Source organism: Panthera tigris, chromosome A3, assembly GCF_018350195.1.
Source record: "Panthera tigris isolate Pti1 chromosome A3, P.tigris_Pti1_mat1.1, whole genome shotgun sequence".
Lineage (NCBI taxonomy): Eukaryota > Metazoa > Chordata > Mammalia > Carnivora > Felidae > Panthera > Panthera tigris.
Window position 1 is genome coordinate 12,475,668 of NC_056662.1, and position 16,010 is coordinate 12,491,677.

General features: G+C 42.8%; 1 protein-coding gene across 2 annotated transcripts in view; it reads right to left on the bottom strand.

The window, feature by feature from the left end:
- Positions 1-241: 241 nt before the first annotated feature.
- The window catches only part of ARFGEF2 (ADP ribosylation factor guanine nucleotide exchange factor 2), a 98,759-nt gene continuing 82,990 nt past the window's right edge, over positions 242-16,010 (bottom strand). For both annotated transcript variants that reach the window (XM_042980206.1, XM_042980205.1), the window contains exons 32-39: positions 14,562-14,700; positions 14,399-14,453; positions 12,819-12,933; positions 10,356-10,486; positions 6,163-6,331; positions 5,131-5,269; positions 1,265-1,382; positions 242-699 (exon numbers count right to left, since the gene is read on the bottom strand). In XM_042980206.1, the coding sequence (XP_042836140.1) occupies positions 523-699; positions 1,265-1,382; positions 5,131-5,269; positions 6,163-6,331; positions 10,356-10,486; positions 12,819-12,933; positions 14,399-14,453; positions 14,562-14,700 (1,043 nt within the window). In that variant the 3' untranslated portion in view covers positions 242-522. The remainder of the gene's footprint in view (positions 700-1,264; positions 1,383-5,130; positions 5,270-6,162; positions 6,332-10,355; positions 10,487-12,818; positions 12,934-14,398; positions 14,454-14,561; positions 14,701-16,010) is intronic.

Below are 16,010 nucleotides of genomic sequence, written 5' to 3' on the forward strand. Positions count from 1 at the left end.
CCACAGCTGACTCACAACTGACAAAAACACTCAAAATTGTCCAACACGCTCAAACAACAACAAAAAATCCAGCATATTTTAGGTGGCACTTAGCCGTTACAACAAGAAATTTTATTAACATACTCTCTAATAATCACAAACCTATACAGCTATGTTCAGTGTTTTCAAGGAGAGCAACTTCCTCGGACAAAACACGGACAGCCAATCGTGGGACTCTGCTAGGAAATGACCACATGTGCAGTGACAGGTTTGACAGTTTAATCAGTAAAATGGAATGACGGAGAGGAAACAGACTCCCCACCTACTGTGTTAACTGGGTATGCAACACTTGAATGAAACGGCACAACGTCTTAGTCAGGGACCGATGGGGCCAGCGCAGCGGCCGGCTTCCTCCAGGCCATTCTGAGCTCCCAGAGGCCGACTCCTCGTGTCTAAGACCTGACCCCGTCACGAGATGTGCCAGGCAGAGGCGGCATGGTGAGCGTTCTGCAGAGCTGCAGCAGTGGCCCGCTGGGGCCGGGGCTACCACACTGGTGACAGTGTCCCCGGTAGCTGCGACGGCTCTTCTGGAATCCAGATCTTATACACAACGCCTATCCGCAGGAAGAACTTGCGCAGGACCGCTCGGAGCTCAGGGATGAGGTCAAACTGCATGATTTCACACAAGTAGGGGTAGTACATAGAAGCGTGTGCTTTAAACTTGAGGTGGGAGAGAAGGAGAGAGAGAATTAGACAGGGAGCTATTTTTTCTGGCACTACTTTGCCAAGAGTATTCATCTCACCCTGGAACTTCTTGCAAGATTCTGGTGGTTTTTCTTGCTATTAAAAAGTTGATGTGAGAAATTTGCAAATTAGACTGTCTCTTAATTACGTTTAACTCCAAACACAAATTATTTGGGGGACAGCTTTGCTACCGGAGTCAACTTTCATTTTAGCAAAGCAGATTCCCAGCTCTGAACCACTGCTTCACAATCGCCACCCTCTCTTCCAACACAGCCGCACTGAAAATCACCGCCGCTGTTTCACAGCCGCATGGACGGTCTCAACATCAGCCTTTCTCAACTGGGCTTCTTTGAGAGAAAGAGCCCCAGTGGGCCACAGCATCGCTGTCTGTCATGAATTAACTTTTCTCCAATGCATCTAGAATGGTGCTAGTTATGTAACCATCCTTAGAAGAATTGAGAAAAACAGTCTTGAAATTCTGAGTAAAATGCCAACCCAAACCTATGTCCTAGTGGAGACATTAGAGTTTCCTGGTTTATACCTTGTCATCGTTTATTTTGAGGGTTTTTGTTAGAAGTAACAACAGAAGACTTGTCCAGGCCTCCCGATGGCTTTCCGAATTCACGGTGATGAAATAGGCAAGGGCCTCACTGCACACGCTAGAAGAGTCGGAAACAGGGAGGCACATCAAACCCAAGATTAACCTCAGGGCGCCTGGGTGGCTCAGTCGGTTAAGTATCCGGCTTAAGCCCAGGTCATGGTGGGTTTGAGCCCCATGTTGGGCTCTGTGCAGCTCAGAGCCTGGAGCCTGCTTCAGATTCTGTGTCTCCCTCTCTCTCCGCCCCTCCTCTACTCACTCTTTCTCTCTCAAAAATAAATAAACATTTAAAATTTTTTTTTAAAAACCCACAAGATTAACCTCTCACATTTTACTAGACAATTTTTTTTTTTTTTTAATTTTAGAGACAGCATGTGAGTGAGGAAGAGGGGCAGAGGGAGGGAGAGAGGAAGCAGGGGTGGGAGGAGAGAGAGGGAGAGGGAGAGGGAGAGGGAGAGGGAGAGGGAGAGGGAGAGGGAGAGGGAGAGGGAGAGGGAGAGGGAGAGGGAGAGGGAGAGGGAGAGGGAGAGGGGGAGGGAGAGGGGGAGGGAGAGGGGGAGAGGGGGAGAGGGAGAGAGGGAGAGAGGGAGAGAGGGAGAGAGGGAGAGAGGGAGAGAGGGAGAGAGGGAGAGAGGGAGAGAGGGAGAGAGGGAGAGAGGGAGAGAGAAAATGAATGAATGAATGAATATCTTAAGCAGATTCCATGCTCAGCACAGAGCCTGATGCCAGGCTCCATCCAACGACCCTGGGATCATGACCTGAGCAGAAATCAAGAGTCAGACACCCAACCGACTGAGCCACCCAGGTGCCCCATGTAGTGGAAAACTCTTCATTCTGGCAATGAGTATTTATTTGCTGGGCACTTGCTCTGGCTTCTGGCTATGCCATCTTGGGCAAAGCTATAAAACAGGGATAAATAACTGTACCCAACTCAAGGGACTGTGGTAAAGATTAAATGAGACTGGTGTGTTGAATGTTAGCATAGCTCAGGGCCTGCTCAGAGAAGAGGGCCCAATCAGCATTTGTGCACAATGAACATAGAGCCTATCATCCACAGCTGGCTACACACTGCCTTTCTCTTCTCCTGTCACATACAATTGCTTTTTTTTTTTTTTTTTTTTAATGTTTGTTTATTTTTGAGAGAGAGGGAGCACAAGCAGGGGAGGGGCAAAGAGAGAGGGAGACACAGAATCTGAAGCAGGCTTCAGGCTCTGAGCGGTCAGCATAGAGCCCAACACCGGGCTCGAACCCATGAACCATGAGATCATGACCTGAGCTAAAGATGGACGCTTAACTGACTGAGCCCCCCAGGCACCCCACTACTTTTTTTTTTTTTAAAGTAATCTCTACCCCCAACATGTGGCTTGAACTTGCAACCACGAGACCAAAAGTAGCATGCTCTACCAACTGAGCCAGCTAGGTGCCCCACAAATGCTACTTTTATTTAACTTTTTGGTTATTATTTCTTTCAGTTTATTTTTGAGGGGGTGGGGCAGAGAGAGAATCCCAAGCAGGCTCTGCACTGTCAGTGCAGAACCCAACATGGAGCTCAATCCCATGAACTGTGAGATCATGACCTGAGCTGAAATCAAGAGCCAGAGGCTTAACCAACTGATCCAGTCAGGTGCCCTACAACTGCTACTTTCAAAACACATGTTATGCTGGGGTGCCTGGCTGGCTCAGTTGGTGGAGCATGTGACTCAAAATTGTGAGTTCAAGCCCCACACTAGAGGTAGAGCCTACTTAAAAAAAAATGTTATGCTAGAAATTGCAAATTTATCTCCTTTACAGAAACTTTATGAGACTATGTAGATAATTATCCTTTGAGCTTGATTGAAGTTAATATGAGCTATTGGTGTCTCTATAATTAATTATGATGAACGAAAAGTGCAAAAAATTATAAAGGAGAAAAAAATACCCGTAATTCCATCATCCTAAGGGACATATATCAAAATATTGTCCTATTTCCTTCTAGTCTTTTTGTCTGTGATATTTAAAAAACATTGCTGAAAAATCAGATCTATATGGTTTTACATCCTGTTTTGTGGTGAAACTTGTATCATGAGCACATTCCCACATTCTGGAAAATTATTTTGTAAAACTTCATTTTCAATGCCTGCATAATATTCTACCACAGGATAGACTGTAATTTAGTTATCCATTCTACAGCTGAGCTGTTTTAAATTTCTTCTCTTATTTTCGCATTTTTAATTTTTAAAAAGTAATCTATGCCTAACATGGGGACTCATGAGAGTGAACTCATGAGAGATTACTTTAAAATCTTAAAAGAAAAAAAAAAAAAAGTCTCATGCTTTACCAACTGAGCCAGCCAGGCACCCGATATTTCTTCTCTTTATAAGTAAGTCTGCAGTGAAGAGTTCTTTGTGGGAATCCTGGTTCCTATTTCTAACAAAATTTCTTTTTTTAAAAAAATTGTTTTGTAAGTAATCTCCATGCCCAAAGTGGGGCTGGAACTCACAACCCTGAGATCATGAGTCGCACGCTCTATAGACTGAGCCAGTCAGGCACCCCTCTAAGACATTTTAGATTCCATGACAGTGGAATTACTGTGCCAAAGAAAGGCACTGAACATTTTCACGTTCCTGATTTTAATGCCACCTGCTTTCTAGAAAAATCCCCTCACTGTACACTCCTAGCAGTGCAGGAGAATACACATCCTATCGTGGTTGCCAGAACCACAAGCTAATGATTTGAAATCATAAAGGAGTGAAAAGGGGGCGCAGACATGGTGTCTTGCTCACAAGATGCTGGGTGGCGAACGTCTACTTTTCTAATTTTTTTAATGTTTTACTTATTTTTGAGACAGAGACAGAACATGAGCAGGGGAGGGGCAGAGAGAGAGAGGGACACAGAATCCGAAGCAGGCTCCAGGCCCTGAGCCGTCAGCACAGAGCCTGATGCGGGGCTCGAAGTCGCGAACCGTGAGATCATGACCTGAGCCGAAGCCAGACACTTAACCAACTGAGCCGCCCAGGCGCCCCTCAAACGTCTACTTTTCTGTCTGGGACTCTCAGTGCCACCCCCCATCTCCTCCTTATGCGTTTCTGCATAATCTAAGTCAGGACACCCTGGTATCCACAGGATTCCAACACATGCTTCTTGGGAAGAAGGAAGGGTGGGAAGTTTAAGTGGACGTTGCCCTAAAGAGGACTTAGTCAGGACTTCACTCCGGACCTGCTGACTCAGAGTACTTTGTACTGCCCATGTTTTTGTGCCTTAAGAAATTTATGAATGAGGGACGCCTGGTAGCTTAGTCGGTTGAGCGTCTGACTCTTGATTTCAGCTCAGGTAATGATCTCAGGGTTGTGAGATTGAGCCCCACGCTGAATGGGGAGCCTGCTTAAGATTTTCTCTCTCGCCCCCTCTCAACCTATAAATGAAAGAAATGAGGCCCCAGCCTCCTCAGGGCATTAAGAAAAGTGAAGTAGAAGTGTCAGCAAAGGGGCACCTGGGTGGCTCAGTCGGTTGAGCATCCGACTTCAGCTCAGGTCATGATCTTAAGATCATGAGTTCAAGCTCCACAACAGGCTCGCTGCTGTCAGCACAGAGCCCGCTTCAGATCCTCCGTCCTCCCCTCTCTGCCCCTTCCCTGCCTACGCTCTCTCAAATAAAACGTTAAAAAAAAAAAAAAAAAAGCATCAGCAAATAGAAAACACAAAAAAAGAAAAGCAGTTTGTGAGGGTGTCAGCATGTATATGTTTTTTCTTATTCTTTTCAATTCAGAGTATTACTGTGATGCAGTTTGTGTTTTACAGATAAGACATTTAATCAGGAACCAATCTTCTTACGTTAAAAGTCGCTGCTGGATTTCATCCCAGGAATCCCTGCGGTTCTCGTCAACATACATCCGAAACAGGATCCTCAAACAACAGGCCAGGCTGCTGGTTTCTTGCTTTAGAAGATTGGGTTTAGATTTGCCTTTAAAACCTAGAGATTAGACAGTCAGATAAACAGTGCACACTTCTAGGATAAGACTGAGAAGTCACGCGGGAACCTAATCTAGTTACCTTAGGGAAAGAACACTGAAACATCTCACCTTCTTTTTAACTGAAATCTGGCTGACATATAACATTACTCTTAAACACCTTTTCTTAAACAAAGCAGTACCAGTCAGCCACAGAGATACGTAAACAACTCTCACAAGCAAAGCCTTATTACAGGCAAAGGCATAAAATACCTAGATCTGTTAAAGTCATAAAGGAAAACAGTATTATAAAACTGAGGATTAAAATAAGCACTTGGGAAGAAAATGAATGGATACCCAGTAACAGTAACAATACAAACATTATATAAAGTCTCACTTTTGTGCAAAGTTCACAAAATGAGACTCTTACTGGCACCATGCATGCACACCTATCTATATATAAATATATCTATATAAATGTGTGTATGTATCTATATGTATCTCTATATCACCTCCAGAGTTTATGTATTTATTTTTGGAGGTGGGAAGGAGAACCCCTAAAAGCCTCAGAAAATGTCTGAATGCTTTTCTGTTTCTCCCAGACCACCACAATTTTTGATACAAAAATATTTAACTACATAATTTTACCTTGATTTGCTAGATCAGTTCCGGTCTCTATGAATTCACTTTTCCGCCAGATACTTACTGAAAATCCCCTGCGTGCCAGGCAGTATTCCTGGAATTCCTGGTACCGGGATGGAATGTACCCAGCATTCCTTCTTTTTCCCTCAAGCATGAAAATTATCTGCCAAGTTATTCCAGCTAAGTGTACAAGTATCAGGAGTTTCCCAAGGGCTTCCATGTTTTAGGGTGGTGACCGGTGTGGCCACCTGTCCCATCTGCTGTGTGGCCTTACCTGCTCGCCACAGGACAGTCCGTTGCTCGTAATTGGAGTTGAAGGCCTTTGAGAACGAATGGGACTCCTGCAAGCAGTCCAGCAGCTTGAAGAGATGCTGGGAAGACATGCACTTATACATGCCCTGGTCCTCTGTCTCTATGTGGATGTCTGCATCCAGCGTGTCTTGCTAGAGAGGGGAGGGTGGGAGAGCTAAGTGAGGGTGGTTTTGGAGCCGTCACATCGAGGCACTCATTACTCGCCACAAGTCATACGCACACTTCGTTCCTCACCACCCTGAATGTCTCCCCTTTACACTCTGTTCACCGGCAGGGGCAGTGGGGAGAATTACGCCGAGCTCTTGCGTGACGTCAGGCTTTGCTGGCCCGAGTGTCCGTTCTGTCGGTACTGCCTTCATTGCATGAACACAAGTACTTCTCCAGTTATTTCACAATAGGACTGCACGGTCCTCTACTTATCAAAGAAACAATTTTTTAAAGACTTTATTTTTAAGTAATATCTACATCCAACGTGGGGATCAAACTCACAAGCCCGAGATCAAGAGTTGCACGTCCCTCGGACTGAACCAGCCAGGCGCTCCTCCTCTTTTATTTATTTTTATTTTTTATTTTTTTTTAATGTTTATTTATTTTTGAGAGAGACAGAAACAGAATGCGAGTGGGTTAGGGGCAGAGAGAGAGGGAGACACAGAAGCAGAAGCAGGCTCCAGGCTCTGAGCTGTCAGCACAGAGCCTGACGTGAGGCTTGAGCTCACGAGCTGTGAGATCATGACCTGAACCGAAGCTGGACGCTCAATGGACTGAGCCACCCAGGTGCCCCTATTTTATTTGTATTTTATAATGAGATTGGACATGAGAAAGTCAAACTGTACTGTATGTCATAGAAGGTGTGATCTCAAACCATACTTATTGAAAGACTGAAACTGGGGCGCCTGGCTGGCTCAATCAGTTGAGCATCCAACCCTTGGTTTTGACCCAGATCTTGATCTCATGGTTCAGGGGTTCGAGCCCCAGGTTGGGCTGTCCACTGATGGTACAGATCCTGCTTGGGATTCTCTCCGCCCCTCCCCCCCCACCCCACTCACGTGCTGTCTCTCAAAATAAAATAAACTTAACAGCAACAACAGAGAAACTGCTAAGTGAAGCCTGAGCGGCATCTTTAGCTTCAACTTTGTTTACAAATGTGAAGAGAAAAAAACATAAAAATAGGTACAAAATGCTAGACATTTTTATCAAACATGTTGCCTAAAATGTGAGACGTAATTAGGGATTTTATATTTGTTGAGCATTCTAAGAATAGAATGGATCTATCCTTCTTATAAGCCGGAGGTTAATGAAAAATGGAGTTGGCCATGTTTCCTAAATTGATCTATGAATTCAATGCAATCCTTATCAAAATCCCAGATTACTACCTTTTATTTATTAATTTTTTTTAACGTTTGTTTATTTCTGAGACAGAGAGAGACAGAGCATGAGTGGGGGAGGGGCAGAGAGAGAGGGAGACACAGAATCTGAAACAGGCACCAGGCTCTGAGCTGTCAGCACAGAGCCCAACGCGGGGCTCGAACTCACAAACCGTGAGATCATGACCTGAGCTGGAGTCGGTTGCTCAACTGACTGAGCCACCCAGGCGCCCCAGAAATTGACAAGCTGATCCTAAATTCATGTGGAAACACAACTGACACAGAATAGCCAAAACAATGTTGAAAAAAGAAATGCAAAGTTAGAAGACTCACAATTTGATTTCATTCAAGACAGTATGGTGGTATTGGTATAAAGATGGACATACAGGTCAGTGGAACAGAACTGAGAACCCAGAAATAAATCCTTATATTTAGGATTAAGTGATTTCCAACATGCATGCCAGAACAATTCACTGGGGAGAAAACAGTCTTTACAATAAATGGTGCTGGGACAACTGGGGATGTCCACGTGTTTAAAAAAAAAAAAAAAAAAAAAAAAGATGATCTCCTATTTCCCATTATACACAAAAATGAACTAAAAAATGGATCAAACACCTACATGTAAAAGCTAAAATTATAAAACTCTTAAAAGAAACCGTGGGCCTAATCTCTGTGACCCTGAATCAGGCCATGCTTTCTCAGATATAACACTAAAAGTACAAGGACTCAAGTAAAAATAGTAATTCAGAACTTCATTAAAATTAAGTTTTGGTGCTTCAAAGGCCACCATCAAGAAACTGAAAAGACAATGCACAGAATGGGAGAAAATAGTTGTATCTGATAAGTGGCTAGTATCCAGAATATATAAAAACTCATGTAATTCAATGGCTGAAAGATAAATACTCCAACTTAAAAGTGGGTACGTGATTTGAAAAGACATCTCCCCAAAAATACAAATCAGCCAATCAACACAGAAGATAGCTGTTCAAGGTCATTAGTCACTAGGGGAATGGGAATCCAAATCACAATGAGATACCACTTCATACTCACTGGGATGGCTGTGATAATTACAAAAAAAAAAAAAAGAAAGAAAAAAGAAAAAGAAAGAAAAAAGAACAATAACAACCATTGATGAGGATGTGGAAAATTAGAGCCTTCATCAATTGCTGATGGTAGGGTAAAATAGTCCAGCTGTTTTAGAAAATGGTCTGGTACTTCCTCAGAAAGGTAGGCATAGAGTTATGGTGTCACCTGGAAATTCCACTCCTAGGTACAAGCTCAAGAGAATTAAAAACATGTCCACATAAAAACTCATATACAAATGTTCACAGCACTGTTATTCACAATAGCCAGGCAGTGGAAACAATCCAAATGTCCATCGACTGATGAAAGGATAAATAAAATGTGGAACAGCTGTACGATGGAATATTCTAGACATATATATACACATATAGATGCGCGTACACACACATCTGTATATATATAACAACGTGGATGTCACATGCTACAACACGGATGAACTCGGGAAACGTTATGCTAAGTGGAGGAAGCTGGACACAAAAGCTCATGTATTATAGGATTCTATTAATATGAAATATGCAGATTAGGTAAACCCATAGAGCCAGACAGTAGATTAGTGGCTATCAAGGGCTGGGACGAAGAGAGAAGGGGGACTGACTGCTAATGGTTAGGGCATTCCCTTTTGCGGTGACAAAAATATTCTGGAATTAGATAGGGGTGATGTTTGTACAACTTTGTGAATATTCCAAAACACTGAACTGTACATTTAAAAAATAAAAACCAGGGGTGCCAGGGTGGCTCGGTCGGGAAAGAGTCTGACTCTTGACTTTGGCTCAGGTCATGATCTCATACTTTGTGAGTTTGAGCCCCACATCAGGCTCTGCACTGACAGCGTGGAGCCTGCTTGGGATTCTCTCTCTCCCTCTGTCTGTGTCCCTGTGCCACTTGCTCTCTCTGTCTCTCTCTCTCTCTCTCAAACAAACAAAAAGGAGGATAGCCTTTGGGCTGGATCTAGCCCACAGATATATTCTGTTCATTGGTAATTATATTACTTAATAAACAGGAGATTTCCTATATGAAAAAAAATCTCGATCTGGCTCCTGTTGAAAAACTGGGAGCCTGTCGTGACTTGACCCATCTGTTAGCAACACACCGCTGGGCTGGGAGGCGGCTGCGGCTCTGGCGGGGCTGGAGGTGCCTGGACTCTCTGCTCCCGGTCCCACCTAGGCTGAGTAGGCATTCACAGGATGTTAGTCCCAGAACCACGTAAGTTTACAACCCATGGTGTAATGTTATGGTTCAGCTTTTGGACACCCAACCCTCTGTCGCCAAGAACAATAGGTTGTACATACAAGACAAAAAAGTAAACTTTCTAAAGGAAAAAGTGGTATCTTCACCCATATATTTTTCTCTCTCGGTTACTTATGGTTAAACCATACAACAATTATGTGAAACAGGCCTGTGATTAACAACACTCTTTTTCGAAGCACTGGGGAGGGTGGGATCTGAGCAGTGGCATGCTGGTAGACCGGCTCTCTGGGAAATTAAAAAAAAAAAAAAAAAAGGAAAAGAAAGTTCTGATTTTTAGGGTTTGCTGATTTCTGTGGTATAAATATTCTCATCATGGCCAATTTCAAGCTACCAATATGCCGTGACTGATCACAGGGCTGGGGAGAGATGAGCACGATCTACGAGCTGGCTCCAGCACACCACTGCATCTGAGCAACCTCTCCAGGGGCAAGTTGGTCCTCCTCGAGGCTCGTCCTATTACCTGGGCAGCAACCATGTGTTCTGCATCTTCTTTTTTGCTTGTTGCAGGGTAGAACACGATGTTGTCAATGGTCTGTATCAATTCCAGCTGGACCACACACTTGATGAGGAGGCTGGCAAACAGTTTCTGATCTATATTAGATGATAAAGATTAACCCTAATAATGATTCAGCCAGTGTTGAGTAAGTATTAACCGAGCTCCTTCTACATGCCAGGCACAGTCCTTGATGCTGTGGCATAACAATGAATAAGCTGGACAAAAATCCCTGCTTCCATGGCAGAGACAGAAAATAAACAAGATGTTTAAGGCACATGTCTACCTATGTCAAATGACGATGACAAAGGTAGGGATGGGGACAAGGTAGGGATGTCATCAGGATGGGGCTTCAAGTTTAAATAAGCTGGTCAGGAAAGCTCCGAGAATGTGATACTTGAGCAAAGACCTGAAGGGGAGGAGTCAGCTACGCAGGGCCCACGTCTTCCGACAAGCTTCTCTGCCACCTGCAGCTACTGACTAGACTCTAGCTAACAACTCCTCCCTCCATCTTTGTCTTCTCACTCCCTGGGCTCAGTGGTGGTCCATGTCAGGCACTTCGGAGGTGTGGGTTGATTTGACTATAATAAAAGTAGAGATTCCTCATTCAACTTATTGTTATAGAATCAGGAAGTTGAAAACATTAAATAAAGCATTTAGTGATGTCAAATGAGGTTAGGTCATTCTCAAGTTTTGGAAAGTGACTAAAACTGTCTTTCTGTCTGTCTATCAATTTTCTATGTAGAATCAGTTTAATTAAAGAGGAATGTGGTGGAGCTGCAAAACATGTACATTTGACTCATGCCAATTCAGTAACATCAAAAATTAAAATTAAATTAAAAATTTAAATTAAAATTTAAAAGAACCAAAAATTAAAAATTAAAAAGAAGAGACCAAAAATTAAAAAGAAGAGAAACAACGCAAGTGCTGTGAGCCTGTACCTGCTGCCCACAGGGCAGGCTGAGATGGGAGACTGGAGGCACGTTCCCAGGAGGAAGGACAGGGGTCTCAAGGCCCAGGCACCTCTCAGAGTATAAACATCCTGCTGCACCAAGAGTGGTTCTAGTTAAAACGTGCCTCCTCCACACGAGCCAATCCTTTATCTGGAGCCAATGAGGCAGCACAGTTCATTCTCTCACTGGCTACTACAGAGAGACTGGCACGAGCTGCAGATATGGAGGAACATGGTAGCTTTTCAATGGATCCCAAGGGTGCTTCTGTTTTATGCCTTCAAAAAATAGCGGTGAGCACGTGTGGCTTTGTCTAATGCACTGGTTGCGAAGTTAACAGCGGTGTTAACACCTACAGCCTGGTGTGTGGAGAAGAGGGTGGGGCTGCTATGAAGGAAAACAATATGGCCACAGCTTGAAAACAACCAGACCAGGAAACAGGACGGTTCCAGTTTCTCAGTCAGCCAGAAGTGCGCTAGGTCCCAAGGATCCAAATGTCAACAGTACCTCCTCAAACGGTAGAGTACCAATTATGTGAGATCACATATTTGAAACACACAGTGCTGTGCCTGGTGCATAGCAACTGTCAGACCTGTTTTTTAAAATGACAGGCAGTAAAATAGATCACAAGAACACTGTGGGACAAACTGATAAAAGTCATCTGAAACTCATATCCAGAAAAGGGATCTCTAACACATAAAAAGCTTCTCCAAACCAATAAAGACTAACAGCCAATATAAAATGAAGATTTGAACAGATCATGAAAAGATCTTAGACACATGAAAAACTGCTCATTTCACTCATAATTAGGAAACTGAAAATTAAAAATACTCCAAAGGTCTGAAATATCACCTGTGTGTTCCTGAAGATCACGTCAACAGAAACAACATTAATGGGGCAAGAATCTAATCATCCGTCAAAATGGCAAGTGCACTTCACCCAGCAATCCCATTTTTAGGAATTTATTACACAGATAAACTCACAAATGACACACACATTAAGTGATTCAATGCTGTACTGTTCGTCACGAAGATTGGGAATAATATAAATGTCCATTAGTAGGAAACCCAATTAAGCAAACAATAGTACATCCACATCCTTGGATAACATAAACAGTATAAAAGAATGTGAAAGCTTTTAAGGTACTGATTTTGAATGATCTTAAAGATATACTAACTGAAAAAACAATGTATAGTATTCCCTAATTTGTATAAAAAGGACAGGAGAATTCATGTGTATGTGTGTACACGTACATATATGTTTACGGATATGCATTTCTTATATATGGATAAAATGTCTTTGGAAACGTACAGAAGCTGGTGACACTGGCTGCCACAGGAAGGGACTGGCAGACTGAGGCACAGGGTGGAAGGCAGGCTTATCGTGTTTATCCTCTTGTACTTTGCAAATATTTAAACTGAGTAAGTGTGTTACCTATTTAAAATAAATAAATGAAAACAACTAGAAAAAGTAGCCTTACTTGCATATGGTCTACCTTTCCAGCTGTCATCGGTCGGGTTAGAGAGTTGACTCTGGCCTCTCTCAGAGGCATTTCTATCTATGCTGCTCAGAGACTGGCGGTCCAGATCCACATCCTAAAAGTAAGCCAGAGAGAAATACAATGTTCACTTTATCCACAATTGAGTACCTGGGCAGAGATGTGCCCGGCTTAACACTGGGGCTGGCCCAACTTGACGGTAAGTGCCTTGCTTAGACTTCAGTAAAATGACATTCCATGCTGGACTGCAAAGGAGACATTATAAATTTCACTTATTTCTCCCTCTCTCTAAAATTTCACGTTTTCTTGGGGTGCCGGGGTGGCTCAGTCGGTTAAGCGTCTGACTTTGCCTCAGGTCACGATCTCACAGTTCGTGAGTCTGAGCCCCGCATCGGGCTCTGTGCTGACAGCTCAGAGCCTGGAACCTGCTTCGGATTCTGTGTCTCCTCCTCTCCTCCCCTCCCCTGCTCACGTTCTGTCTCTTTCTCAAAAATAAACAAACATTAAAAAAAATTTTTTTTTTAAATCTCGTATTTTCTTATTCTGACTTCGAAGGTATTTCTCTACATATTATGATTTAACAATACATATGACCAATTAATGAGGACAAGCTCAAAAATACACTAGTGCCAAAAGCTAGCTTTTCAAAAAGTTGACAGAAGACAAACAAAAAATGTTTAAATAGGGTGCTTCATTTTTTAAGTTGCTATATCCTAAATGCCACCCCTTTTTTAAAGTAGGCTCCAGGCCCAATGTGGGGCTCGAACTCATGACTCTGATAGTAAGTGTCACATGCTCCACTGAGTCAGCCAGATGCCCTCCAAATGACTTTTAAAATCTAATGGCTTTACAGTTATTTGGGAAGAGACGTTAATAATACAAACCCCGTATAAAGCAAAATATTGTAAAGTGAGACTTGAATTAGAACTTCTTGATGTGGCCTCACACAAAAAATAACAATCACTATTTCACTGGTGGTGGAAGAAAGCACTCTTTATTTAGGAGAGGAATAAATGAGGATAATTACACCAAAGTATTACTTCTAACCGGCAAACACCAGACCTGAGAGTCCAACAAGGGAGAATTCACTAAATATAATAATGTATAGCCACTGAAAAGGCTGCTCTCAAACAATATTTAAAAACATGGAAGACTGCTTACACGTTGTTAGGTAAAACATTCTGTGCCAAGCGCGCCCGAATTTCAAACACGCGTGGGTTATACGTGTGCCGTCGCACAAAGTAAAAACTAGAAATGTGAACTGTGGCTTTTATTGGGTGAGGTGACTTATCTTCTGTACTTTCTAAAACAACGTGTTAATGAACATAGTTTTTAACTCTTTTTTTTTTTTTTAAAGTAATCTCCATGCCCCAAGTGAGGCTCCAACTCACGACCCCAAGATCAAGAGCTGCACGCTCCACTGACTGAGCCAGCCTGGCACTCCTAAAGCTTATAGCCTTTTTTGCTCACTTCCCATCAGAAAAGCACAAACTCCTTGGGCTACTTAATTTTTTTTTTACCTAATACGAGATCAGAGAAAAGATGACAACAAAAACCCCTACCAAGTGTTTCTCCGATGGATCTTCCTCCATCCCTACAGGTCTCCATGTCAGCAAACTGAAGGGAATGCAAGAGAAGGAAAATGATCAGTGTGAAAGGCAATGTGGAGCGTTAAGACATCTACTGGGCTCAGCAAGAATCAGCAACAATCACATCTGCACTCACACGTGTGGAATGGTTGTCTTGAAGATATCCAGCATACAACTGCACGTTTCATCCCAGACGTCGGGACTGAATTTCTCTCCATTGGATATCACTAAGTTTTCTAAGCAATTTGTACCTGAGCGAGCCAACTGCTCATTATCTGCAAAATAAAGCAACATCTATCATCAAACTTCCGCTGCTGGTTTGATTCCCACCAGGGCACTGATGCTTCGTCTTGCGAGGTGGGGACATGACAGAGGGTTTGCAGGCTCTTACTTAATGAAGCAATGATACAGTGTTAAAACTTTTGTTGTTGGGGTGCCTGGGTGGCTCAGTCGGTTGAGCGTCCGACTTCAGCTCAGGTCATGATCTCACGGTCTGTGGGTTTGAGCTCTGTGCTGACAGCGCAGAGCCTGGAGCCTGCTTCGGATTCTGTCTCCCTCTCTCTCTGCCCCTCCCCCGTTCATGCTCTATCTTTCTCTTTGTCAAAAATAAATAAAAATTAAAAAAAAATTTTTTTTAAATAAAAAAAATAACTTTTGTTGTTAAACAGGCTATCAAGAGTTAAAATTACTTATCACAGCTTTACTGCTGGGATGGAAAAAGGTCAGTTTGTTAATTAACTGGCTTCTTATGTGATCAATGATAGAAGACGGAAATATTAGATCAGTGTCTCTCAAAATTTAGTCACTCAAACATTGCACTTCCAGTTTTTGCCATACTGGTATTGATTGTTTTTTCACTTATTTTAAAACTGAGTCAGTCACTTTTTGAAAAACTTTGCGAAATTAAGCTTTGTCCTAAGCCAAAACTATCTACGGAATCCAGGTCTAATGTGCTATGTAGGTATTCTTCCTAGGATGTACTAAAATCAACACATAAGTACTCAAACGAAAAATGTCCACTGATGAAGCTGTTGTTTATACTGACTCCCATAATATATTAAAAAAAAATGTTTATTTATTTTTGAGAGAGCAAGCAGGGGAGGGGCAGAGAGAGAGGGAGAGAGAGAGAATCCCAAGTAGGCTCACACTATCAGTGCAGAGCCCAACGAGGCCTTGAACTCAAGAACTCTGAGATAATGACCTGAGCCAAAATCAAGAGTCGGACACTTAATCAACTGAGCCATCCAGGTGCCCCTCCCACAGGACATTTTAAGAACATTACAGAAAATTTCAACTACGACAAAAGCAGAAACCATAGTATAATATAGAAAGGCACATCTTTTTTTAAAAATTTTTTTTAAATGTTTAATGTTTTTTTAATGTTTTATTTTTGAGAGAGACAGACACAGATTGTGAGCGGGGTTGGGGCAGAGAGAGAGGGAAACACAGAATCCGAAGCAGGCTCCGGGCTCTGAGCTGCCAGCACACAGCCTGACATGGGGCTCGAACTTGCAAACTACAAGATCATGACCTGAGCCAAAGTTGGGACGATTAACCCACTGAGCTACCCAGGCACCCCTAAAGG